Source organism: Tigriopus californicus, chromosome 3 (assembly GCF_007210705.1).
Source record: "Tigriopus californicus strain San Diego chromosome 3, Tcal_SD_v2.1, whole genome shotgun sequence".
Taxonomy (NCBI): Eukaryota; Metazoa; Arthropoda; class Copepoda; order Harpacticoida; family Harpacticidae; genus Tigriopus; species Tigriopus californicus.
Genome location: NC_081442.1, coordinates 5623128 through 5650017, shown reverse-complemented (window position 1 = coordinate 5650017; position 26890 = coordinate 5623128). Strand labels below are relative to the sequence as shown.

At 42.2% G+C, this 26890-nt stretch overlaps 2 protein-coding genes across 4 annotated transcripts in view; both read right to left on the bottom strand.

Annotated features, from left to right (window-relative positions):
• LOC131878543 (uncharacterized) overlaps nt 1-17091 on the bottom strand; it is a 30410-nt gene extending 13319 nt beyond the window's left edge. Inside the window, exons 1-2 of one of the 3 annotated variants that reach the window (XM_059224540.1) lie at nt 11642-12508; nt 11121-11347 (exon numbers count right to left, since the gene is read on the bottom strand). In XM_059224540.1, coding sequence (XP_059080523.1) covers nt 11121-11347; nt 11642-11880 — 466 coding nt within the window. In that variant the 5' untranslated portion in view covers nt 11881-12508. Of the gene's footprint in view, nt 1-4503; nt 6467-11120; nt 11348-11641; nt 12509-16166 lie in introns of those variants that run through there. The other 2 variants (XM_059224541.1, XM_059224543.1) reach the window with 2 other exon arrangements.
• Nucleotides 17092-23349: 6258 nt separating this feature from the next.
• Nucleotides 23350-26890, bottom strand: part of LOC131877353 (proton channel OtopLc-like) — a 10578-nt gene continuing 7037 nt past the window's right edge. The window contains exons 3-10 of the mRNA XM_059222983.1: nt 26109-26263; nt 25799-26028; nt 25568-25722; nt 25093-25240; nt 24298-24541; nt 23938-24216; nt 23628-23872; nt 23350-23554 (exon numbers count right to left, since the gene is read on the bottom strand). Of these exons, the coding sequence (XP_059078966.1) occupies nt 23488-23554; nt 23628-23872; nt 23938-24216; nt 24298-24541; nt 25093-25240; nt 25568-25722; nt 25799-26028; nt 26109-26263 (1523 nt within the window). The 3' untranslated portion in view covers nt 23350-23487. The remainder of the gene's footprint in view (nt 23555-23627; nt 23873-23937; nt 24217-24297; nt 24542-25092; nt 25241-25567; nt 25723-25798; nt 26029-26108; nt 26264-26890) is intronic.

Genomic DNA, 26890 nt, shown 5'->3' with positions numbered 1-26890 from the left:
TATTTGATCTCGCAGGATTCCTTTTTTGCATCCTATCTCATTCGGATGTCTTTCTAAGAAATGTGATTTCACTGTTCAAGGAATCGTCTCATTTTCTCAATGTATCAAATGCATCCGAACTCATTGCATTGCTCTGATAGCTTTTTCAAGTCCAATTTCAAATGAAGCTCAGTCAGACCCGAAAGCGAGATGACAATCAAATGTAAGTTCCACTTGTTCCACTTTCTCTTCTACATATCTCTAGAGGGAGCAAACAACTGGGGATGAAAGTCAGAACAAAAGCTAACTTACGACCTCTAGCGGCTTTGTCAGAGGCTCAAGTGAAATTGTTCACATAGGATAGGAAATTCTAAACTTTCTTGTTACTTTCAGCCATGACCAAGGTCAACTGGGAGCAAAAGAGCTTGGTCAAGCCCATAGGAGGCGGGCAATCCACAAGAACTTGAACCCATAGTCTATGTTCCACCTTCGCTCCTCAATTCGAAGTTCATTTGATATCACTCGACCCGACTCTTCATTTCAAGGAAGGTAAGTTGTTCAGTCACAATGGGGTAATCTCAGGAGAGCTACACTTCAGATCTTCAATGGGGTATTTTTAGGTTAAGCCATTACCTAATATCTCATCCTTTCGTCTCTTTTTTCCACTCTCGAGCTTCAATTGCTCGATTACATACTTTATCGCTTAGACGCAACAGGATTCGGTACTTTGCTGATGGAACTGGAACTATTCACCAGATCCTCCTAATGATATGAAATCGTGCATATTTGTGGCTTTGAAGCGAAAGGGCCTTTCTCAAGGCCAACGATCAATCTTCATTAGTGCTTTCAATTTTAGATCAATATTCTGGCCGGTGAACGTTTTCTTCCATTCAAACAGAGGGTTTTCAGCCTGGCCCACTTGAATTCAGACTCGAAGCTTATCTCTGCTCAAATAACAAACTTTTAAAGTTAAAAAGTGCCGCACTTGTTTCATCATATCAGTCAAGCAAATGACCCTGTAATGTTCTTGCAAGAAAAGTGGTCTTTCCACGAAGTTAGAATTTTGGGTTTGTCTCCACGCTTTCGGCCAAGAAAGTACAGTCACCCTCATCTTCAGATCTCAATCCCAAGGGCCCAGAAAGCAAGCCTATTTTTTAGAGGAGGATATGGCACAAACTGGGTTCAACTGTGTGATTAAAGACATCCTTCGGAAGAGAAAAGAAAAAGCCATACCATGGAGTTCCATTTTTTAACTTCACAAACCCGCTAGTGATCTCCACAAACAAGAGGCTAAAGGTCATAATGAAAGTCAGAGAGAGAAAAGTGTTGAAAAATTATAAGACACTTTTTCGAGCTTTATTTGTTGCTCCTTTTGATTATATGATGATACATTGCAAAAGTAACCATATCTTCAGCGATTTATAATACAACTAGTCTTAATTCAAGTAGAATGACGTTTCATCTAAAAGTGATATTGAAAGTTTTGCCCCCATAAGCAAACGTGGTTCAGAAAAAACGAAGCAATTCCGATGGCGGGCTTGAATTGGAAATTTCATTAAGCTTTCAGTAACAGTTTGACTCATCTATTTACGCAGACTAGGATTAACGGGTATTCAGAGTTACAACAATATATAGTCCGATGCTAAAAAAGATATTTCTGTAAGATCGTTGAGAGAATAAGTTTTTGTTGCTAATGTTACGTAAAATGAATGTTATGAAAATTTCCGAAATTTTATGCTTATTTTTATCGGCACCCCAAATTAAGACCAATCATATTGTCGCATTTACGTAGTAAAATGTGGTAGAATTCAGAAGAGACTTAGATTGGAGACTTAGGACCAGTTACCCTCCACGTGGTTCACATCAAGCTTTGCATCTTTTATTTTTGAGCTGTATTTCTGATCTTCCTACTATTATGATAATGATTAATACAAGGAACAATAAGCTTTAGTACCAAAACTACCTTATAAGTGGTTGTCATTTGTTTGCAAAAGATAAATTCAATTGACTCTTAACTCAAATCTAACTCACACAAACGCTTGCTAGTAACATCAATACCAAGCATGTATGAGGAGAGCAACCCTTTTCATGGGCTTAGTTCAGTTTCCCATGAGTTCAAATTGAGCACAGGAGGTTAAAGCGACCTCGTTTTAGACCCTTTATATTAAACAGTTCAGCCACCAGATCCAATTTGATAGCATATCGCGATTCAACCATTGACTTAGTAGTCATCAGAGGCTTTTCTGTTCAGGGGCCATAAATAAAATATGTCATTCTCGTGCACAACCAACCAAGCAACATCTCCATCACCAGCTTTGAAAATCTACTTTTGGATCATATTCCCTTTTCGGCTTCACGAGACCTGTGTTATGTCCAATACGAGCAAAGCCTCATTGGGGGCACTTATTTGTTTCTCTTTAGGGCCTGTTTTCAGCTACAACCATCATACATTTATAGTAGTCACAGATGACATTTCAATCTTTAACGATGATAGAAAAGCATGTGAGTCTTATCAACCTACCCATTCCATAAATTTTAATGCTTTATAAACCTTGTAATTGTACGTAGACGGCTCCTTAAAAGGGGCAAAAAGAGCAAAATTAGAACATTAGTGCTTCTGATTTTGCTTCCACATTGATATTTTGATCTTCAGACTCTATTTATCGTTTGCTTTCGATTGGATATGTTCTAATAGAAGTTTGGAGTCTCACAGCTACTCTGGTTCACCACAATATACGCTATTTTCATAAGCCGAATTTCACTTTTCGTGGTAAGTTATTTATGACAAGCCGAGAGGTGTTTGAGTTTAAAAGATTTTGCTTTTGGCACACGGCTGTATGTAGACCCATTTTGATGTTGCTGATATCAGGAACCGGAAGTCTTTTGTAATGCAAAGCTTATCTCTATTGAGGACTCTCTCTTATTCATATGCAGTAGTTAAAATATCATTTTCTGTCAGATCTTTGAGAATAAGAAATGTACTGCACTCAATTAAAAGGGAATGGAATCTGTTTTAACAACAAATGCCGTTGCAAATAGAGTATATTGCGCTCATGTTTTCCTAAAGGTTTTTTTCCGACCAAATTTAGAGTTGAATGATATCCCCCCAAAGTGAGCCAGTCAAAGTCGTTCTGGGTGGTCAACGAGAGAAACCTTTGCTTGTTGCTGTCAGAATGCATTTGACACTCAATCTTCACCTCTCCAATATAAATTTAGTGAATCGGCCTTTGTTTGAATGGGTGCAGAAAATCATCAGTCGAACCTAGCCTGAGCAATAATTTCAAGGTGACTGTAGCTTACACTACTAAATGCATCAAGCACTTCATTGACTTGATCCAAATAAGCTTTAAATTCTTCGGATTAGATGTCATTTTTTCCCCACTTAAGTTAAAAGTAAGCCACTTTAAAATCAGTCCAATGGCAAAAGAATGCGCTTAGCTTTGAATGTCTTCAATTGCTATAAATCTATCCTGATTAACCTCCGCGATGTTACTACTACAACAACTACAACAAAAACAGCTTTCTTTCTACAATTTTGAGTGTGGCGATGCCCTGCTGAGAAGCTTGGACCTTTTTCCAATCGTTGATTCAAAGCCAGTTGACGAATGAGCGAACTTCGAGAATATTGATATTTTGGCCAATCCTTCTAGGCACATTGTCATTCCAGCCATGTGACCGAGGGCGTGATACCTTCCATGGGTCAACTCAGTCCCAATATTTCATGATACCGTTGATTTCAACAGAGTGTTCATGCAAGTGTTTCCGAAATAGTTCGGAAGTAAAGCGCAGAAAGCAAAAGCTGGCTCAAAAATTCTGCGAACGTTGTGAGCTGGGACAGCCTCGGTGTTTTAACGTTAGTAGGAATTAAATTGTGGAAAAAGAAATACAAGTTGAAGGGAACCTCTCAAACGAGTTTGGTCACAACCAACCTGGGTGAGATCTTCGATGATGCAAGTGGGAAGAAGAACTCGCTCCTCCAGCACTGTGAGAGGAGTTGTTGTATCGTTGTAGTTTGAACATAATCCCTGTTGCGCCTTTTTGTGTAAGGGGGAGAAACAGGGAGCATAGAACATAAGAGTGAGAGAGAGAAAAAAACCCACTCGGTTTGAAGATGCCGGTGCTGCAGTTGGCCCAACCGCAGCAACGATAAGATTTGTGTTTGCTGGTTTGATGAGATTGATGTTAGAATCCCGGATGTCAGATTAGGTGGCACAACTCACGCACTCCAAAGTTTGCTCTAGATAAGGGTTCATGATGTTGGGCGAAAACAACTCTCACACCAGGTCGTGGTTGGTATGCGTGGCCTCATCAAGGTAGGGGGGATCACGCGATTGCTTGGTCACCGTTTAACGATTGATACTGATATTGATTAAAACCAAGAAGATCACGGGGGATCTTTGAGCGGTTAGAGGCTTCAAAAGATCATCCAAGTGAATTGCATTTGGTGTTTAGCGTGTGAGGGATTTTAGGTGGATGGATGGGTCAGAGTTGAAGGAGAGACAGAGTGAGAGAGACATAACTTACTGAAGGAAAAACTGGCCTTGGCCTTGGAGCCACCAGCCCGATTTTTGGAAAACTTATCCATCACAGAGCCTCGTGAGCAATACTATCTGAAGAAGTCACGAGCACTTGATCCATACAGCCCAACAACAACAACAACAACAACTTCTACTACTACACTCACAGCACAATTCAATGGCCCTCCTCACTTGTTGTGTCCAGATATGGAGTCTGATCCATCCACACGCACAGCTAAGGGGGCCATCAGTCTAGCTACACTCAACTGGCCTCACATTTGGATGTTGTCGTCAAAGCATTTTCACTTGAGTATGCGTGTGAGTTGTCGTTTCGTCAAATTGGACAAAGCAATAGCATTCAAGTTGCTTGAAGAACACGTTCCACCCGGCACACACCTCTGTTGAGGCAGCATCCAAGGTAGTACAATTGTCTAAAGACAAAAACTGCCATCGATCGAGACCAAATTGGGATCTGGGATTGAGTTTAGCCTCGAATTTGCTTTTTGGATCCTGATGATGATTAATGTTATGATTATGATTGTTGTTGATGTTATGGCTTCTCGCCATTTGAATAATGTGGAGCGACAGTTGAGTCGGGTAATGTAATTTCTCAAAAGATTTCTAGGCCTGATTTCATCTCGCCTATTTGGTCAGCTGGATCACCAGAGTCGAGCGGAAAATGCACTTCATTCAGTTCGCCGTTGTTCCAAAAGCTCGTCATGCGTGAAAGACCGATTGAATGGCAGCAACACAACGATGATGTAGGATGATGACGATGTAGTTGAAGAGCATCATCAAAATGCCCAGGAAGAATGTTTGACAAGTGTCGTGACTTGAAAATAGCAACAGAATGCCTTTTAAAAGTGGCATTCCATTCAGCCTCCCTTGGCACAATAATCTCAGAATCATTATTCACTGAGGTGGGTCACTATTGCAAACGTGCACGCAGATAAGCTTTTCTGGAGGCTATTAGCCACTGCGGATGCGAAATGTGGCAGTTCAAAATTGCACAAGTGATAATCACAAACGTCTTGGAACCTCTTTTTTATTTCTTGACATTGAAATAAAATATCGTCAGCCAGTCACAGGCCTCGTTATGAACACGAAGGCATGGAGAGCATAGGCGGCAATCCAGGCTTTCCTGTAAGAATTCTGCTGTCATTGTCCGAGAACCTCTCCAGAGGCACGGACTACTTTTTGTGTGGATTCTTGCACAAAAACGCTTGCTAGATTTTTGTTTTTTTGTTGCTCTCAAACACTAGGATATCATTTGAAATGTCTAGCTTCTGGGACAGTGAATGTAGGGCGGAAAATATACGCTGACACTCGTCGGACATTGAGTAGTTTGATGATCAAACCACTCCTCCTTGGAGTTTGACACAGTTGCACAACAATACTAACTGTACTGTGCCCTTTGAACACACACCAATTGGATGGACCCTCTTCTTCCGTACACTCGAGCTCGTCAGTGGAGCGCTTGTAGGGGAACACATTTTGGTTCGATTCGAATGCTGGGCAGGCTTGTTTCGGAACCAATCAAACGAATACTTTTCGTGGATCCAGCATTCAAGTGGATCAACTACACATTCACGCACTTCTCGAAGCACAGCCTATTTGTACAATTCCTCAAAGCGACCGTATACGTGACCACTTGGCAGTACGAGTTTTATTCGGCAATTAGAATGGGCGGAGCGGGTGAAGGAACACAGTGAAGGGACACACATTCTAATGGAGAGTGTCCCAAACAAATTGAAGAAATAGAAACGAGAATCTGAAGGGATAAAAGAGCCGAGCGGACAGTATTAAGCGCCGTTCTAACCTCCGTACGACATTTCACGCTCGCCGTTGCCATTACTTAGTATTACTTAGGCTGAGAAGCTGACGGGATACTACCTACTTGAGCGAGTTCAAGACTTTTGTCCTCTCCCTCCTCCTGCTCCACCTCCTGCTCCTACTCTTGGGTATGCATTACCCGTCCTCCTCCTCCTCCTTCTCATCATCGTCATCCTCTCATCTGCTCACCTGATTCATGCACGCATGGGCAACTTTTAAGCCCCATCATTTCTCCACACAAGAAGATCCTACTCCTGCCGTTGTTCCACACTGGATCGGAGGCGGAGGTAAGAAGCAGGCAGATCCATGCACATGCAGTGAGTCCTTCCTGGCTTGCCTGCTTACTTGCTGGCGTGCTTGCCCTTAAGACAAAAGGCCGGATCAAGACCCAAGAGATGTTACCCCACAACCCCGCTCGACTGAACGAACGAACGAAGGAATGAACAAACGAGTGGGTGAGGCTGGGACGAATATCTGAACTTGCTTTAGTAGGAACATGCACTGCATGTTAACCCTTCCACTCAAGCGTATGGAGACGTGGAACATTCAAGTTGTGCTATTGTTTGAAATGAAGACCAATCCCCATGCCATGCTCATGGCTAAGGAACGAAGGAACGAGGGAGACAGAAATGGACACGTGAGATAATTTGACGTGACAATATATTGCAAAGAGAGTTCTCCAAGTTTTAGGAGAAATCCGAGTCTTTGAAAAGAAATGGAGACAGTTCACCAGGACGAAGCGAAGGGAGGGAGGACGAAGAGGAGGAGGAGGAGGAGGAGGAGGAGGGAGGACGACGAGGAGGAGGAGGAGGAGGAGGAGGAAGGACGAACGTATTAGGACCTGAGGTGGGAAATATCACTTTTTCGCTTCCCGGCTGGCTACTACTGTGAAACAATTTCGTCCATGGGCCCTACTAATACTTCCACTAGTACGTAAGGTTGCTACTACTATGGCTGTTCTTATCCTGATATCTTTAGAGGCTAGTGCCCCATTTCGCCTGCGGTGAGCAAAGACTCTTCATTTATTCCTCCTCTTATTCCCCAATTCTACCTTTCTGACGGGGAGGAAGACCCAAAGAGAGACCTAGGCAGTTGGGGGTAAGGGCTCACTCACCCTCTGATGTATGTAATATCATCATAGCGGCGTGAGTACGTAAGTACGAACATTCACGTATCTGACGGCTGAAGCCACTTCAAGATGTTCCAACTTGAGGAAAACTAAACATAATGGCCTCAATAAACAGAAACTGAGAAACTCCTTGTTTTCTCAAATTCCAACAGTTACATATGCTTCTCTATTCGTCGAACTCAAATTAATTGTTTGGTCGGACTACTAAACCTGGGCTTTGATGTTCGATGAAAAATACAGATGAATAATATTTCTTTTATTGAAGGATACTTCCAAATTTTAAGCGAAATCGAAGAGACTATTCAAGTACATATTCTTGTAGGTCTATCATTCATTCTTGAAGGAACAAAGTCATGGTTGAAAATAGCAATTTCAGGTCAAGGCAGTATTTAAAGGGCCCTCTAGGCCACTTTTGGGAAGGCTTGTTGTACCCGGGATAATAAATGGCGTTCATACTAGTGCTGGGGCGAGTATGGCAATCGTCAGAGTTGTACGAGTCCTCTGATATTTTGACTTTTTGTCGGAGGCCGGTCTCGAGTCTTTAACTACAGTCACTTCTAGCAGAAAGACTTGTCTTATGAAATTCTAGAAAAAAAAGAAAGTTTTGACGAGTCTGGGCTCGAGTCCTTTCTAAAAGGCTCTAGTCCGGACTCGCCTCAGCACTAGTTCATACCATGAAATGCAAGTCTCAAAAGAAGTTGACGTTTGATTTAGATTGCTTTTAATTTTTTGCCAAATTTTTCCAACCGTCACGAGGAATGTTGTCCCTACAACTATCAAAATGAAAGATTCGGCTTCCTTTATTCTTAAACGTTTGATGCTTCTCTAATATTTTGTCCATCAACAAATCTGAGTTTGCAGATCTGCTTAGTATGGGGACGTTTAGGCAAGCGCTCTAGCAGGTTCGTCTGTTCGCTGGTACTAGTGTCAGGGATGCAAGTTTGGGGTTTCAAACACGTTTTTGAGAAGCTGACCCTTCTTTCTCATTGCTATACGAGGAAAGGTCAGCTTCGTTAAAACCAGTTTGAAACTCCAATTTTGCATCACTGGCATTGGCAGGCAAGTTTGTTTGTTGGTACCAGCGCTTGCCTATATGTCCCGAATTTGACTACGTATTCTAGTTATGAGCGTATGTAACATGAATTTGTTATGCTCGGAAAACATTTTTTGTTGCACTTAGACACAGAATTCAAGATACTGGCTGTCGGACGAACGATCGTTCAGTTGGCTGAGCAATACAATAAACCGGTTTGTGATCAATTCCTGGGAGACCATCCATCGTAGAGTTTGGCCAACCAAATGGTCTAGAAATCTGTGGGTTAGACCATCTTTTTCAAAGGCGTCTAGTAATTACTGAAATGGCTCCAGGGTCCACGAAAGCCTATTTAAAAGTATCAATCTACTGTGCTCAATTGATTTTCGTATTGTTGATTACAACTGAGCTGAAGTCTTCCCATGTAGCAATCTCCAACATATTCTCCATCGCCGCTGTCCTCGCGAATGACGGCAGGACCTGCTCCGCCTGCTACCTCTCTCTCCCTTCCCTGTCCCTGCGATCACACAGTTGCTCAAGCGTAAATTTCCCAAAACAAAATTTTCAACAAATATTTGAGCATTTTTTGACAGTCAGTAACCAAGAGCAAGAAAAATGTTATGCTTCACATATTGAGGAGAAGAGACCATACATTGTACATGCTGTTTTATCTTTCAGTCTATTGTCCTCACATCGCAATTAAGATGTTACTTACTTATAATAACTTGAATGCTTCACATTTGCTTAACCTCCCTTAAACATCTTCGTGCAATGACCATTTGATAGATTTTCATCACATTTTAGGACAAAGAAACTTTTAAACGTTACTTCCCCACAGACAGAGAACCAATCTGCTATTGACTACCTATTAGAACTACAAACGCACAATATGATGGCTAGCTTTGCTGACCAGGCGAAGTTCTACTCTCCGATCTTAGTACCCCAGATAAAGAACAAAGAGTTCCCAAAGCAACAAAGACAGCAAAACAGCAGGGTTAATAATAATCATAAATGTGTTTTAAGATATATAACCAAGAATGTATAGGAAAATGATCGTAAATCCTAAAACTGGTGTTTCAAATATAATTATGCACTTTTTTGAAGCACACATGAACTTATAATTGAAAGCAAACAACTTCCTTTGCTACCGTGGTTTAAGAAAAGGTCAAATTTTTAGGTATAATTTTTGGGCATATTCTCGCTTGGAGCAACTGTGGTGAGCGAGTGCGTGAGTGGAACCTTCTTCCACTTTTCATTAAGTTCTCGAGTTCCCAACTGAATTAGAGAAGTAGATCGACTCGCGGACAAGTGGACTTGGAGACAATAAGGAATATTTGCCTTGGATGGGAAACTCAAACATGAGATAATTGTTCAACAGCACAAGAATGTTCGAGAAAGGTATCTGGCCTGGATAACCACAAACTCAGGTGACTATGTACTGCCTAAATATGAATCCAACAACAAATTGGTTAGAAAAAGAAACACTTTCACGCACTCAGACAAGAGAAATTGGAGAGCGAAAGCGGGTTTGGACAATGGTGCTGCTATGAAAAGCGGCCAGTTACTTGTTAGTAGTCCAGAAGTATTTCAAGTTTAACAAATCTTGGGTTTCATGTGAAGAATGCAACTCATCTCGGAGTGATATTTTGAACTAGTTCGGACCCAGGTAGGGGAAATTGAAATCTGACAAGGCATGTGGGAGCGAGCGAGCCCCCACTTCAAAATTGTGGAAAGTTCGTAGATAGACTGAGGAAGAGCTCGAGTGCTCGCTATTTGCGACAAGAAACTGAGTTGTTGTCTGAAGTCTCTGAGGGACCAAACGACCCAAACTGCATGCCGAATTCCTACCTACAGGTACACGCAAACACTAGCTACTTTTCGATAGTTATCCTATATCCATTGTAGTCGAGAAGAGACCAGTCGAAGGAACCCCTGATCGCTGGCCTACTCTGGTCTAATAGAAAACGAATTCCAATCTTTATGGGAATCCTCGTCTGAAGATCCCAGATCCATCCCACGGAATTGGTCTCGGGTTAGAAGATATTTGGTTATTTCCGCCTGAGAAACGAGGTCGAATATTGAAAACGAGAAAATATCTACCTGGTTTGAATCCCAATTTTCGAGTTCACATTCCTCTTACAAAAAAGGGGACTGCTAAATTCTTGTACAAGTGTAAATTCAATATAGACGTGAATCAGTTTTGTGCTCAAGTTTGAAAGTCCTATCGAGTATTTGTCTTGCTTAAACATGTAATGAGTCAAGTGGAACGTGCCAACCTTCATCAGGGAAAATTGCAAAGTTTTTTTTGAAACAGACCTTCTAGAAAAAAACCGAACTGAAATTTATGTGCCCGAGAACACTCGAGGTTCTTATAGCTAGACGGGAAGAAGCTCAAGAGCATTTTCTTAATGTTCCATTTCAGCGCTCAAATGGTACAACAATGTGCCCTTAAATTGAGCCAGTTTTATTACTCTCGTAAGCACGGAGATGAGTTGGCATGAGCAGCCTTTATGGAAAAACCTATACCCGTATTACAAGCTTATTATCGGGGAAGGGTTTCGATCTTTTGCACCAGCCCTACGAGTCCTCGTGTTTTTATATTTCTTGGCAAAGTTTATCCGATACGAACCTGAACTTTGGTTGACTTCATCTTGTTCAAGGTCAGAGTGAGTGACGATGTCCCTTTCTTCAATGGGTGACAAGCAGATGGATTCGGTGACAGGACTAACTAGATCGGGATGTTCATACACAAGGTCATCTGGTGATGATGAGGACGATGGGTTCATACGAGAGGTCAGGCCAAATAAGGGCCTTAAATAGAGTTCTTCATGATCATGAGTTGGCACACAATGGTACCTAATGGACATACCATGTTCATGATGACAGTAATGACAAGATGTACGAGATATCACACTTTACGAGAAAAGAAGCTTTTGATTGTGTCGTTTTTGAAAGGAGATAAAAATGAAAAAAAAAACACCCAAGATCCCATTCTTTTGCCAATATCAGTAGCATAAAATAATCTGTAAAGAGCATTGAACATCAAATTTCGTAGTTTCAATACTCGAAGAATATTATGACCCGCTCTACTACATACATCCATCGAAGAGCGATCAATCCTCCTTCTTGTCATTACTATGAATAACTTGCCCAAGTTTCGCAGTCGGATGAAAGCTCCGTTGGTTGTATGCGCCTCGAGCTCTAGAATGACACCTTGAAGAGGTCGGATAGTGGTTTGATCCCCTGTCAGGCGAAGTCAAACTATAGGGGAGCGGACCTCCATTTCGACCCAACGATGATGAGGATGCTTTTGGCGAGGCTTCTGGAGGCAGCACTTCCGATCCTTTCAAAGCCAAGACTGAAGGACGACTCAACCGTTTTTCCCCCATGAGCTTGGACTATAGGGGAGCCTAGGGAGACCACGGCAACAGCGACTAACACGTCAACTAGTAGGACTAGGACAACGTGTCCCATTGGCCTTGCAACGACAAGTGCACTACTAAGTCACGAGTTCCAAAACCAATTCAGAGGCGAACTGAGTCCATAAAATGGCATCCCGTTTTCCATGTGTGAATTTCAAATGACAAAATCCAAATTCCTCGTGCACTTGAAAGAGCGATGGAAAGGCACTCTTATAACAATTGACGAGCAAACACTTGCCACAGTTGTACGAAGAATGAGTGGTGCCGTGATTCCAGGAATCATTCTCTGATGAACGCTACTTCGTCAAGAATTCACAACGCCTGGGCCGATCCATAACCGTAAATCACCTTTCGATCTAGATTTGGAAATTAGACTAATGTCCCAATTGTAACAGTCTGAATGGGACGGATCATGGTTCTTTCTTATCTGAGTTCCCGAATATTCACGTCAAAGACCGTCCAGAGATAATGTAGTCCTTGCAGAATACCAAGTTGCTTGCATGCAGAAACACACCGAGGCAGAAAACTTTGCAAACACATGTGCGACATCAGAATCGAAAATCATGTGCTTAGAAGTGTGAAAGTTGCTCCAACACTTGGATTGCTTTCCAATCTGTGGCCTGAACCATCCCCATTCTTCAACACAGACACGGTAGCAAGCATCCATGCAGTAAAACAGCTCAATGCTTGTGTTCGCACTTTCACACTCAATGCCAAATTAGTCTGACCGATACCAAGCAACTCGTTCAGAGTAACTGGTTGTTAGGTTTTTCACATTCCTCTAGCCGGCTTTTGGGTTTTGGCGACTCAACCGTGGAACCTACTAAGAGAATTCCAGACGACTGGCCCCGTCGTGGTCTTTCTGGTACCTCATTCTCTGCTCTACTAACTGGAAGCAACCCGAGACAAAGAGGGATGGAATGGGAAGAAATGGATCTGGAGGGAGAAGGGGAGAGAGAAAGAGAAATGTGAGTGTGTGGCAAAGGAAGCGAGGGAGTGTTTGTATGAGAAGGTAGGAGGATCTAGGGCCTTGGTTGTGCCAATTTGGATGGTTTGCACTCGTTTGGTCTTTGACTTGTAAGCCCGGCACGAAATACGGTTCGAGGCACTTTGCTCGAGGATCATAAAGAGAGGGGTTTGATTCCACCGCACGTTGATCAGCGTAGTAGGTGAGAAGCATTGAGCACGTTTCAAGATCGGATTCCTTTCAGAAGGGGCGGAGATGAGCTTGGAAATGAAGTAGTTCAGTGGGGAAACATTCGCTCTCATTTTTCAAATCAAAGCAGACCCACTCGCTAACAGGTTGATTTGTGAGACAGGAATGTCCTTACAAGGGATGTATTGCGATCAAACTGCCTGAGCCTTAACAAAGCTTGAAATTCCTTTTAAGCGGATTAGCCACATGGGTTTGGCAATCCCAAGTCATAAATCAAAACTTAAACTTGGAGATGGAAACCTGCGGATCGTTTCCATAACTCGAGGCGAATAAAATAGCTATTCATTCAAATGAGATCATTTTGCTATTGTACTCGTATCGTTTAGAAACATGGAGGTTGACGAGTGTGTTATGGTCAAGACGCTTTTGATGAGTTTCTTCTGGGTTAATATCGAATTTGCAGGGCTTTTCAAGGATAGCATGACAAACAAACGAACAAGATAAAGGTGACAACTGATCTTGTTGACTTCTTAAAATCGGAATTTGAATTAACTGTATGAAAAATAGCAATTCCCATTGAATAATCAGTTATTTTGCGTTAAGTGGTATTCACGAGATAAATTATATTAAAAGCTTATAAAAGGCACTTTTTTATTTGTCTTTGTTGTATTGTAACTAGGAACAATAACATAAAATTTATTCAATATTTAGTCTTTCAACAAAACCTTGATTGAATTTGGTTTGAGGATGAAAGTAGGACTAGTGCTGAGGCGACCTCAGTCTTTCACTGTACTGAAGTCGAACAAAAAGACTCATATTGCAAAAAAACTCGCCCTAACACTAGCCCTACTTCAATCCTCAAACCAAATTCATTCTCGGTTTTCCATCCTAGTGTAAAGCCGCCCTAAAACTTACATGAAAGCTCTTACCACATCAACACCTTTGTATTCCCAAAGACTATTAGAAGGATGCAAATTGAATAATAGGAGAATAGGCGTCATGCTTCAAGTTATCAAGGATGACCCTTAGAAACTATTTATGTTTCAATAGGGTCTGGAAAGCAGCTCTTCAGCCATTAGTGAACAGAGAGCAATGAAGTAATGTTTCAAAGCAACATTGGGTGGTTCTTAAGCGTTATTGAGAATAAATAGTCTAACCATGAAAACCTGTTTCCATGATTGAATTGGGTCATGAACACGAGTTCTCAGTCAATGGGCAGAAACTTGTTATAGGTATAGTAGTTCAGGCCTTTTCTATCATGTTATGGGTCGCCAATCTTGGCACAACCACTGCACCCGACCACAAGTTCAATGACCCGAAGGAAATGGAAGCCCTGATCCAAAGAAAAGGTTCGTCTCCTACTAGGTCGAAGACATACACGGAATATTGATAGATTCAAGATCCAAAATTCTAAGATTATTCGAACCGTATTCTAGGGCAAGTTATCGTTAAACGATCTGTGTCGGCTTCAATGAATCCAAGCAATAGTTAAACCGAGCAAATAAACACGCACCGAGGCGAGACGCAGGGAAACACCTAAGTGATTCACAAGCATTATTTATTTTTTTTGTAAACAATTCTAACTACTATCGGCATATTGACAACAAAGTCAATCATATTCGCTAGTCGAGACGTGAGAAGTCTTTCTCTTATTCAACTATATCTGTATGTGTAACCAAAATATTCATTTGTTTTGAATTTTCGACGTTGACGTATCGTATCTGTGACATGCCCCAAGAGTTTTCAATGGCTTTGAAAGAACTGGAAAGTCCAATGTACGAGCTCCATTAGGTTTCGAAATGAGTCAATCAAGTACTAGATTTTTTAATCGCACATTTCTTGAGAACACACAATAAACCACAATATCTTCTACTCAAGATGGACGTTACTGAATCCCTGCAAATTGTTGAATATCTTGGAAGAGTTCTATTGGGTTTGCTTTTTTCCCTCTGATGACGGGGTTTTTCTTCAATCTAGATAAAAGGGGCATATCCCGATGTGATGCTTTAGATATTCCCTCGTGATGCTCTTTTCTGCTCATAAACTGAGTTGCATCTTATGGCGAAAGACATTTCATATTTCATCATTACTATTTCATCAGGAGTTTTCTTGCGTAGTTAAGCCAACGGGTGGATGCATCAGAGTCACCCTCGTCATGAGATTCATTACTCCCAGTTCCAAGTTGTTCCCACAGCTTCAGTACAGCAGTTAGGCACTAGGTAGGCAAACAGACAGACAGGCAGGCAGGCAAGCATCCTGTGTACGTCACAGGAGATGATGGGATAAAAATGGGCCAATCAAAAAGACTCGTGAATTTTTCACGAGCAATCCCTGGGCACACCATTAGTTTGAGGAAAAGATCCCCCATGAATCATGGTGTCACAGGGCACGCATGTTGCTAATACCTCATCGTCTAAACGCCTGAGCGAAAGTCCTTTTATAGAAAGGTGAGCACTTTATCCTTTAAGATTCACTATAGACTTGATCAATGTTGGTCAGATGTGGTCAAACGTGCGGAAATCAATACATCACAAAAATCTGAGCCCAGTCTATATGTAAATGAGGGCAGTACATTGTCAGATGCATTCCATTGAGAGGAATATAAAACATGAGTAACTGGTTTGATGTCTACATGCTAACTAACAAGAATGCTACCAGAGGGTCCTTGCCGCGTGCATGCTTGATTCCATTATCAGGTGTCATTTTGATCGGCTTTCAGCGTCCAGGCTGTCCTCGGCGAGGCTGTCGCTGTTTCTTCAGCCATTCCTCGCCAATCTGAGTGTTCCGTGCTCTTGACGACGATAATACATTCACTCCTGTGTGAATGTAATGAAGGCCGTCAAGCAGGACAGTCTTTGAGCAGTGAACACTCTCGCATGCACATGGGCTGTTGTTTTTTCCGACGTCACGGACTCGCGATTGCCAAGTCCGCGGTGGTGGCCCAGCCGCACAAAAGCACGGGAGAATTTTGCTGGCTCGAAATTGTCAATGCTGGGCACATCGAACTATTCATGCAAACACACTTCTACACGTCCTGGGGGGCACCCTTTTAGCGCGAATCCCAAGGAAATCATGATACTATTGAAGATGGTCTTACCATATTTGGATACGGAGGCATTTCCATGGATCGAAGCTCGATGGTGGGCCGCCGATTCCTGGAGCTGTAACATTCCATCACCTCTGGGCAACGTGGGGTTAGGCTATCACATATCACATAATCATGGGAAACACTCCGAAAAGAGGCTTCTGACAGATGGGCACACTCACACTGGACATTTTCCACTCACAAACCCGTTGGAACGAGCAATAATACTCGCAATAACAATAATGATCCTTGGCAAGTCTAGAAGGGTTCACAGTTCACACCACGCCCAAGACATGAAGGACGATTCTGACTTGGTCTGTTGGCAATGAGAAGAGCTGTGGCTGACACACGCGAGCTGATCCACTCCACTTTATGCCAAAGCCTGGCCCATGGATTGACATAGTCTTCAACAAAAATCTGGCACTTTTTAATCCCACGATTGTTGTGGAACCTCTCTCTGGCCCATTCACCTCACAGCAGCAGACACGTAAGATGGGGAACGAACGATCATCAGCGTCTTCTGCTCCAACAATTGCCGAGCCGTCGGAATCAGGAACAACAGCCTCCTTGTCCGGTGAAGTTGATGGCAGCGATGGCGGTGGCGGTGGGGGTGGCACTGTGTTTGTTGCTTCGTGTCTTCAAACGGTCACCCACACCACGAGAATGGACCGGAGGCACAACGGGACATAGGTGGCACAGTCACAGAAAAGGCCATATGGGAAGATATGATTCGTTCATTATCTGAGACTTGTTCCTTCTTCACCTTCGTATGCTACGAGGTAATGGGAATGCTTAGCCTTCTGGCCTGGCCACGTCCTCGTCCTCTTTGTCGCTCACTTCAGGGGATATTGCAGGGTATTTGTGCTTCGTGAGGGACACGGACACCTCAAATCGAGCTGAGATTTGACATCAGGCCCAACAAACGCTCGAGTCGCAGCATTGGGCAACGAGGCCGCTTTTTCCTTGGGCTCAACCTCGGAGCGAGATTCACCTCTTTCTGAATTGGGAAGAAAAGAAGAAAAAGCACCTCGAAAGCGGACTAACTGACTAACTGACTGACTGACCAAGAGAGCTTACTAAGAACGACGTAAGCCATGTAAGTACAACTCCGGACATCGGTCTCCCTTGTCCATGGACTCGTACTGTGCGTACGCTCTGTAGGTGGTGGACACGACAACGGGAAATTAGAATAGTGAGTGGCAAGTGGCAGAGTACTCGTACATCTCCCCCCAAGCAAGCCAGTCAACGGAACAACGAGCGAATTTGGACTCTGAGATTCCTGGACTGCTTTGGGAAACTGAGCAGTGAGCAGACGGCGATTGTTGAGACGCTACCCGTTGGCTTCTGGATTCATTCACGTGATCAATGCTACAGTTGAGCGCACGGAACACACATCCCGGATTAGGTTTCACATGACTTGATACTACCAACACCACCACACCACCGCTCCCAATATCCGTACCTACCTACCTACTTATGTACAATTGTCCAATTAGACGAGTCGAGATGGCCACCTCGAGAGTTTCGCTCACTTTGGGCTTTATTCCCCTTTCAGCACCAGATCTAGCTCGTCAAACGGATCTGTTGTCCCCTATGCAATAAAGTTCAGAACTCCGTTAGGTCCTACGGGCTGATGACAAGGAGGACCAGGAGGACCAGGAAAGCCAATGTCAGTCAGTCAGCTAGCCAGGAGCTCTCCAAGCCTTTGGCCGATTTAGAAAGGAATTCATTTTACCGGCTGCGGCTTTCATTCAGAACTATCGGGTCATCATGCAAAGGAGCTTTTTTTTTTTAACTCGATTTCCTCTGACGGTTCAGTACAATGCGTACATACACGAGTTACGAGTGTAGAGACTACGAGCGTTCAGTACATGAGAATTTTTCTGTACTTCAGAATCCGAGCTTCAACAAGAGACATCAACAGGAGACATATTATGACAAATGCAAATAAATCTTCGACAAATTGCCGTTGCTGCCAATGCATTCAATAAAACCTAGACGATTGACGGTTCTCAGTAAACTCACTTGTTGCTGCACTTATTATTAATAGTCACACATTGGAAGCCAAGGCTCCATATACAATAATTTATGTCACGTAATCTTCATCTGAAGACATTGGACCAAGTCTTTTATTCGCTCATAATATGCCAAAAGAAAATTTGTTAAATAATCAGCATTGTCCCTCCCCTATCAGTTTGGGCTGTTAAGTAGCGCGACGTAAAAAGTAAGCCCCTCTATCGAGAGAAAGACATAGCTCCTCATTGGCCAATGCTTAGGAGCAAAATCTGTAGTATTTGTAATACAAGGTAAGGACCTGAGGGAATAAGGACGAACCACTTCCGAGAATTGGTATTTTTCTATCGAAATCAACCTTGCTTTACCCTCGGTGGTTTTCATGTGTTTCCAAGAAAGTGTTATTTGAATTTCAGTTCTGTTGATCGGGAATATTTTCGACAATTTGAAAGAAATTGTATTTTCAGTCAAGCTAGTAACTCTAAGCAAAAGGATGTGAGCCTGTTCATCAGAAGTGATGCATTGATATTCCTATTTGAAGGAAAGTAAAAATATGCCTATTCAAGGACCTTTAGAAAGAAACCACCAATCACGGGTTAGGGTTAACTAGATTAGGCGTTAAAGCCAGAATTGAATGCAACTTTCATCCGTAAAATTGAATCTTCGTTATACTTGCATATCGAAAACGGATCTAATCTTGACAATAGGAACAGTAAGCGTACTAAATTTTTCTCTCAACTAAACTGCTGATTATAGCTGATACTTTATTTCCAACTAACTCATATCAATCGATTGTGTTAAGTTGTTGACAACAAATAAGTCAAGAATTGAAAATTACATTATAAAACATAAACATTAAAAAGCGAAGTGAAAGACTGAGCCCACCAATTGTCCTGCTCCTTGAATCCAAATAAAACGCACCCACAACGTTGATGGGATCGTCAAAATCAATCAAAAAAAAACACAAGATGTATCCCGCAACTTGTGGAATTTCCCACAAATAAAATAGACTCAAGTTGCGAAAAAAATTGAGCCGAAGGTGGGCATCATTAAGGCTGTTTTACATATAGGCAAAGATATGTGAGGCTACAAACAGCGAAATTGGGATTGAACTATTTCCTTCAAAAAGGACCCACCGCTGACTAACATCAAAGACATGAGCGAAATTTGTGATCATGGCAATATGGGCTAACTGTTCAGGAAAGATCGATATAACATGATAAGTAGGCTCCGACAAAATACGTTGCTTTTTTGGCCCAAATATGTCATTTTCATGTTGCTCAAAACGACCCCAATATGTTGATTTTATGCTAACCAAAATCGTTTCGGTTTGTTGTTTCTGCCCCGTTAATTTTTTCTAGCATTTCTAGCAAAACTTGCGGATACATACAGTCTTTATTGACAACGAATTTGCATAAAAAATCAAATAAATTGAACAAAAATTGCAAATTAACTTTCCAACACATAGGCAACAACACGTTCGAAGGGGGGGGGGCTATTTTTGCCTTCCATAACAAGCAACACATAGATGGAAAGGATATTACATTATAATATCATCAAGCACCAGAAATTGAACCTGCTATCCCTAGGAAGCAGATTCTTGCCATGTCCATGCTGGCTCCTGATTAATAGACCTTAAAAAAACCAGTTGCCATGTTGGCAACTTTTGTGTTAGTTGGGAAAAAATGAGAAAAAGTTGAAAAATATGCGAAAGGAGCACAAAAATAACAAATGCGAAAAAGGCGAGAAATAAAAAATAAAAATAAAAAGTTGGGAATGAACAAAAAAGGCGATGAATTGCAAAAAGTTGCTTTCATGGCCAAAAGGTCATTGTTAGTCCTGTTTATTGTCTTTTTCTGTTGCCAAATTCTAGGAAAACAATTGCATGTACTGGGTGATCTATTGTGCATCCTTATTCTATTGACAAGAAATTAAATCTCCTTTATTGCAATGCTTGACATTAAGACACTTTTTAAGTGATTCTGATGTTAAGGTGCAGTATACAATTGATTCTTTTCGAGAGTCTAGTGGTATTGCTTAGGTCACTTTTGCTCACTTAATCATTAGATTTGTGCCCTATTTGATCCACAACTGAATAAAGTCCTTGTTGTCGGAGGTCATCTTCCTCTTTCTTACTTATCATCACAGGAAAAAAGATGAAAATGGACAAGAATAATTTTTTGGGCCCCAAAATATGTGAAAAATATTTTTTATATAAAAACATTTTTGGTCTGGCGGAAATGATAAGTCATCATCAAGGTCTATCTAAGTTCAGCAATGCTGTCCCAATACACACAATATCGAGAGTTAAGCTAAAAAAACGAATTCTCTGAAAAATAGAAGCCTGGAATTATGGTATCCCTAGAATTTTCCTTAACAATGATCAATTTAAGACTCTTCTTTAAGTTTCTATTTTGCTCAACATAACCTTGCTTGAAGACTCAAAAATTCAATATGCATACTATTGACTTTCAAAATCGACCTCTACCGGCTCAAGAGCTCAAGACTGGAGATGATGCTCAGTAAATACAACCTCCGTACTTTTGTAGGATTCTTGTTGATTTTCTTTGACTTTTCCTCCCCTCTTTTTAGTCACCCCTCATTGGTTGGCGCATTTTCGGCAGAGCATTGGATGTCCACTAATTCATTCTTCAAGTCTCTTGGTCGTTTGGTTCGTGAGTGCAGTCAAAACAAGCCATAGTAGCCCCAAAAGTCCTTTGTACTAGTCTTCATCCCTGCCATTTTGTACTCGTCTGATTATGGTCACCCAGGGCAAGGTGACCGAGAATACATGGGCAATTGCCTTCGCCCTCTCTTTCTGCTTTCTTTTTCTCTCTAGTTCTTGGAATTCACAGGGTGTCTGTTTCTAAATCATGGAGTCTGCATTTTAATTTCGCCAAAACTTTGTTATGTGAGCTCTTTATGATATTGTCAGAAGTTAAGATTTGATGCACGGATAAACATCTGCACTTTCTAATTATTTTCAAACCATTTCGAAGCTCTAGTAAAGTATGGTAGCCATTCGAATACAGTGCTTTATTTGGCCTCTTGCTTGAGAGCATCATCTGCTCTTTTGAACATATTTCCTGCGAGATGGCAACCTCGTATGCATTTCGAAAGTCAATAGAAGCATCTTGTTTTGGTTGATGAGTCTTTATCTTCAGCATGCCAAAAAAGCATTAGATTAGGCCGGTGAAATAACCTTTGAAGCTGCCTTACCGCTACCTTATTTATGAGATCAATGTTTCACCATGATTGAATGTAGAAAAGTAATCATTATCTTTAAGCTTGGTTTCAGAATACTTTTTTAAACGTTACTTACAGGGACGTGAAAATCTTCTATCTTCTAACACTTAAACTCTGCAAATCATATTGTTGCTCTAACGATTTTGAGTTGGAAATCTGGACCCGACTAGACCTCCAGACGAGCACTGGCTTGTAGGGTCAATAAGAATTGATAATCAAGAATTTATCCAAAAAGCCTAACTTGAAAGCTGATGTTACTTTTGAATAAATTATTTCACACTTTAAAAAAAATCTTGGAAAAACAAAACAGGGGCGGGGTAGCACTTAAGGTAATTGTAAAATCATTAAATCAAATGTATTGTTTGTTTTGTTTCACATTGAAACTGTTGAATCCATGTCTCTAACACGTAATTCTTTGGTTTTCAAGAAATAATGCTGCAACGAGATTTGAAAAAAAGGTCTATTTATGTACAAAAATAAGTAAGGGCAAAATCGTTCAATTCAGTTATAAACATTATAAACGCATCTGTGATACAGGGTGGAAAACAAGATGAGAAGTCAATTGCCTTGAATACGTTCCAAGGGAAATATTGCACATAGGTTAGAATTTCATGACATGGAAAGTTCCACTTGGGTTCCATGGCAGTTTCCTAAAGGGTCCTTGCGGAGAAGGATCAATGACTTGCACATAGTGACGCTTGTTTCTGACGTCACGGACCTGCAGCCAGCCGACCAAACCACTGTCATTCTCAGGGTTGTCTTTGATTGTCTCTGCATCTTGAGAATTAGTACTAGCATGATTTATAACAATACTTTTATCTATATCATAAGCCGCCGAAGTAAACGATGTGGGTATTTTACTTTGCTTTGTCGTCCCGGAATTACTTCGTGGATCAATTTGAGCCCCGAGAGAGAAGTTCTCCCTGCCCGCACTTCGAGTTTGAGAAACCCGTGGAGGAGCCGAATACATTTTCCCGGTACTTATTAGCATTCCAGAACCCGAGGTGCCTCCATATTGGAAAACAGGCCATTGGATTTTGCCGTCTTGAGCGTTAAGAAGCATCTTAGGGGTGGGAAAACGAGAGCCTGTATTCTCTGAATCACTCCGTGTCACTTTATTAAAATGTCTCTTCCTTTGCCCCAACGAGTTGGAACGGGATGAAGATGGGAGCGATTTCTGGTTATGATCTGGTTTCAATGGGTGAGCTACCATACGGAACAATTCAGAAAAGCTACTCGTTAGACACTTGAGGCAGAATCGATGATGTTTCCGGTAGCGTTTGTGACGCCTCCTCCGGGAAGTATGATAACGCGCTTCGTTCGAACCAGCTCTAAGCGTACTCTTCGATTTGTACATATGATACATGTTGTTCACACTTTTGGCACTTTTAGAAGATTTAGCCTTCTTTTTAATCGTCCTAGCTTGGAGCACCCTCACTAAACGTTTTTCGATTTCATAACCCACTTTGCGACGAATTCGATCGGTGGCTGACGAGTCAAATTGCGACATCAGGTCCACCCTTCGCTTCTTCATTTGTCTCACGTACTGATCCGTTTCAAGCATGAAGCTATCCGAATCTGACGGGCCGGAAGCATTGTTATTGTTCTGGGCCTTAAACATGTCCAAGCTTTGGAGTTGCTGCAACGAGGACGGTCGAGGACAAGTTCCGTCTACATCAGGAGACGTTTTCGACAATTGAAGAATGTTCTTGACGTTCTTCACCTTAACAATCTCAGAGCAAGAATCGTCGCCCGTGTCTGACTGACGAGCTTTGTGACTATTCAATTTGAGGTCCTTTTTGCCCGTGACAGGCGTGGCAGTGAGAAGGTCCGAGATTCTGAAGCGCCCCACGTGATTTCGTTCGGGCAATGGAGGTGGAGACGGATTGGATTCCGAATAGGAAAGTGACGGGAGGTTCGAAGATTCGTAGTAGTCGGCGGGTTCGGTGTAAATAAATTCGTTGGAAGTGGAAGGGCTCTTTTGAGCTACTAGGCGACGGGAATGGCGACTGTTTTCATGACACAAACAAGGAATGCAGGCGAGCAGTTGGCTAGCTGTAGGTCCACACAAGCCTCAGAAGGACTCCTTGGTGCGGTAAGTGTTCTTCCAAATTTCCACCAGAACCACGCAAGAATGGAACCTAGAACGAAGAATGTGGAGGGAATAACAATTTCCTCAAGGATCAAAGAATCACGTTCTTCTGTATTACATACCGGTAGAAAACAAGTAGAGGTATACTGATCCGGGAAATGATACCCCAAGCCAGAAGTCCGTAAAACTGAAGCTGGACTCCTTGCGTGATCCAGCTGTGAGTCATAAAAGTATCTATAATCCAAAGGGTGATGTTGGCAAAGAGAAGGAACGTGATCAATTGTCGGCCCGGTTTCACATATTGTTGCATTCGTGTCGAACAGATCCTTCTGCCGGCCTCGGTCATGATCAATCCTTGGAGTGTGACCTAAAGGGGACAAAGGTCACGTCAACTTGTGGATCAACTAGGTTAGACATGAATCAACGACCAACCTGAATCAACAGGAGTCCATTCTGAATGAAAACAACCATGTGCTTTTGGTTTTGAATGTCCATACCGGCGGCGATCATACTAAAAATGGCGTAGACATACGCCCCAACAACGGTCACCGATGAGAGCAGGTTATCCAAGTCATAGGGTTTGTGGAAACTATGAGACAGCTTTTGCATCTGGACAAACCCACCCAAACACCCGAGAATGGCCAGACCCAAAATAGCGATTTCCATGCCAACAAAGATCCAAAACATCTCCTCACTGAATTCCGCATTGTCCTAAACGAAGAAACGAAGAAACGAAAAACACGTGAGACTTGGCAGAAATTTTTCGTGGAATTAGGACGCAAGAGGACAAACCTTCATCACAAAGAAGATAATCAGGATGATGATACCGCCCACCAGACACAAGAGGCCCAAGAAAAGGCCTTTGCTGGCGCTTTGGCAATCTACTCGCCAGTAGCCCCGTCGCTTTTTGGCGCTATCTTCCTCGTCTTTGATCTTTTTGCCCTCCACTCGTTGGATCTTATCATTGCCCACATTCTTCCACATGATGTAGGTTACGGCGGCTGCGATCAGACTGAAATGAAGTTCCACCTTAATCCTGGAAGGGAAGAAAAATGGAACGAAAACAAGACAGAGCTCCGATCGAAAGGTTTCCAATCTGGTCGCTTGGTATGCTACCTAAAGGTATTGAAAGCTATATGAGCGAAAGATATATTTAAGTTAGAAAAAAGACCTCATCCTTGGATCCGATACAAAAGGATAGGGTCATTGAGCTTTGTGCTGGATAAGTTATGAGGCAGGAAGAAGTATTGAGCTTTTGAAATACGAATAGAGACAGATCGAGAAGGCAGCATACCAATAGATCAAACAAGAAACATCGGCAGTTGTATCTAATGAGGACTGTTCATCAGATAACAACTGGTTTTCATTCACATTTTTCTCCCATCATAAACAATAAAGAGATTTGTGATTATGTGAAGATCACTTTCCCGCTGGATTTAACCGATTCTCTTTAGTACATGAAGAGAAAGGATAGTGAGCAGAAGGCAACATGATTTACCCATGATCCTTTAAAAAGCATGTGTGCTGAGCCTTAAACCATTTCTTAGCGTTGGTCATGTACCAAGTCCAAAGGCTGTTGGCACTCACCTGTATTCAATAATGAATGGAAACAAGTAGGGCATTGACGAAGTCCACAATTTTCCCAGGGCATTATCGTTGAAGCACTGGTAGAGTGAAATCACGTACTTTAGATGCTCTTTTGCGATCGGCAGAGAAGAATTATTGCAAAATGTTCCTGCAAGAGACAGATAGAAAACCATACAGGATTAATACAGTCTCCAGATGATGGGAAAATACAAGCTTATCCTGCTGTGCCTTCCCACCGAGAAGAAGGGTGGGTACAGGAAACTATTGCATTGCAAACAGCAGAACCATACAAATCAAAACTGGAAACTGGAACCTTGCCTAGTGCGTAACTCTAGAAAAAAGCGGATCAAGTCCCTTTGGAGATTTCCCTCAACACATTACGAGGAAGTTTGCCGTATACACCATCCGAACTACTAGTTTATCAACCTAATCCCTGGGGAGCCTCTTCTTTCCGTTTGAGCACCGAAGGTCTTACCAAATTGAGCTGCAGAAGGCGGGGCCTGAATTTCACCCAAAGGAGCGCTGCCTTGTCCGAAAGAGTTGTCCACGTATTCGTATTCGTTGTCATCGACATTTGTAAAGCTCCGATCAGTGAAGTAGTTATTCGTATAGGGACCATAGTTAACCGTTCTGCGAAAATCATCAAAAGTGATCAGTAAATAACATGCACGCTATCATTTCACTCCATTCATATTTTGGTGCTTACCCTGCTCGGAGACCCAAAGCCAGAGGAGTTTCTCGTATCTTCGTGGAACTAGCAAACACGTCGCCACCTCCCGTGAGCAAGAGGCGATTCTGCTCGTTGTCTCGATAAATGTGATGAATCCACTCATTGGCCGATTCCCAAATGATGGTTCGGATCCAGAGACACAGATTGGTGGCCACGAGGTGCATGAAGCCAAATCGAGCGAACAAACCAAATCTCTCAACGATGACCTATGGGCAAAGAGGAGGATAGAAAAGGTCCCCGTTTCAGATTAGTCTCGGTCAATTATGGCGGTATTGGATGGACTCACCTGAGAGTTGACGAAAAGAAAATGCATTTGGAGGAAAGTGAAAAGGGCTTGGAGAACGGGATGAGCGATTAAGATATCGTCCACACAAGTATTTTCCATAGTGGCGTGCATAGCGATCTCAAGTCCGGTGAAAATGAGGGTGCCCAAACCAAAGACTGTAGGGCAGAAAAGGATTTGATTAACACCTTATTGTATCCAGCAGGAGTTAAGATTCTGGTATGATCCTGCTGTGCCGAATCTTTCGTGGAGCTCCCGAAGTTTGCCCATATTTCTAGTACATTATGCAGACATAAAGGCGAAACAATGCCAATGCTTGGCAATGAGGGGAAGAGCAAATTTCCTAACTAGCTCCATGGTCTTGCATCACATTCCACTGTACATAGATACGAGTAGTAGTACAAAGTAAAGCGAGTGGACGACTAGCAGCTCCAAGAACCAAGAAGACGACCGTCGGGAGAAGGAGAGATGTGTGATATTGTATTCATTCCCACTTTTTCCTGGCTCGCCATATGACGACAATAGAAATTTATTACTGCAGTGCTGAGACTCTAGAGAAATGGAATCTTTCGATTTGTAGTGCATACACTTTCTGCTGTCTTTCCTAACATGTACGTACGTAGAGCTGCCATGTTATCACTTCGTCTAATAGAATTACGCTCTTTTCTCTGCCCACTTGGTTTGTCGTACCGTGTACGCTGTAAACTTTTGTGTCCTACCCAGGGACTGGGAAATAGAAACGGATTGGTGCTTAATTCAGCTAGTGACATTTCATTGGACCCCAG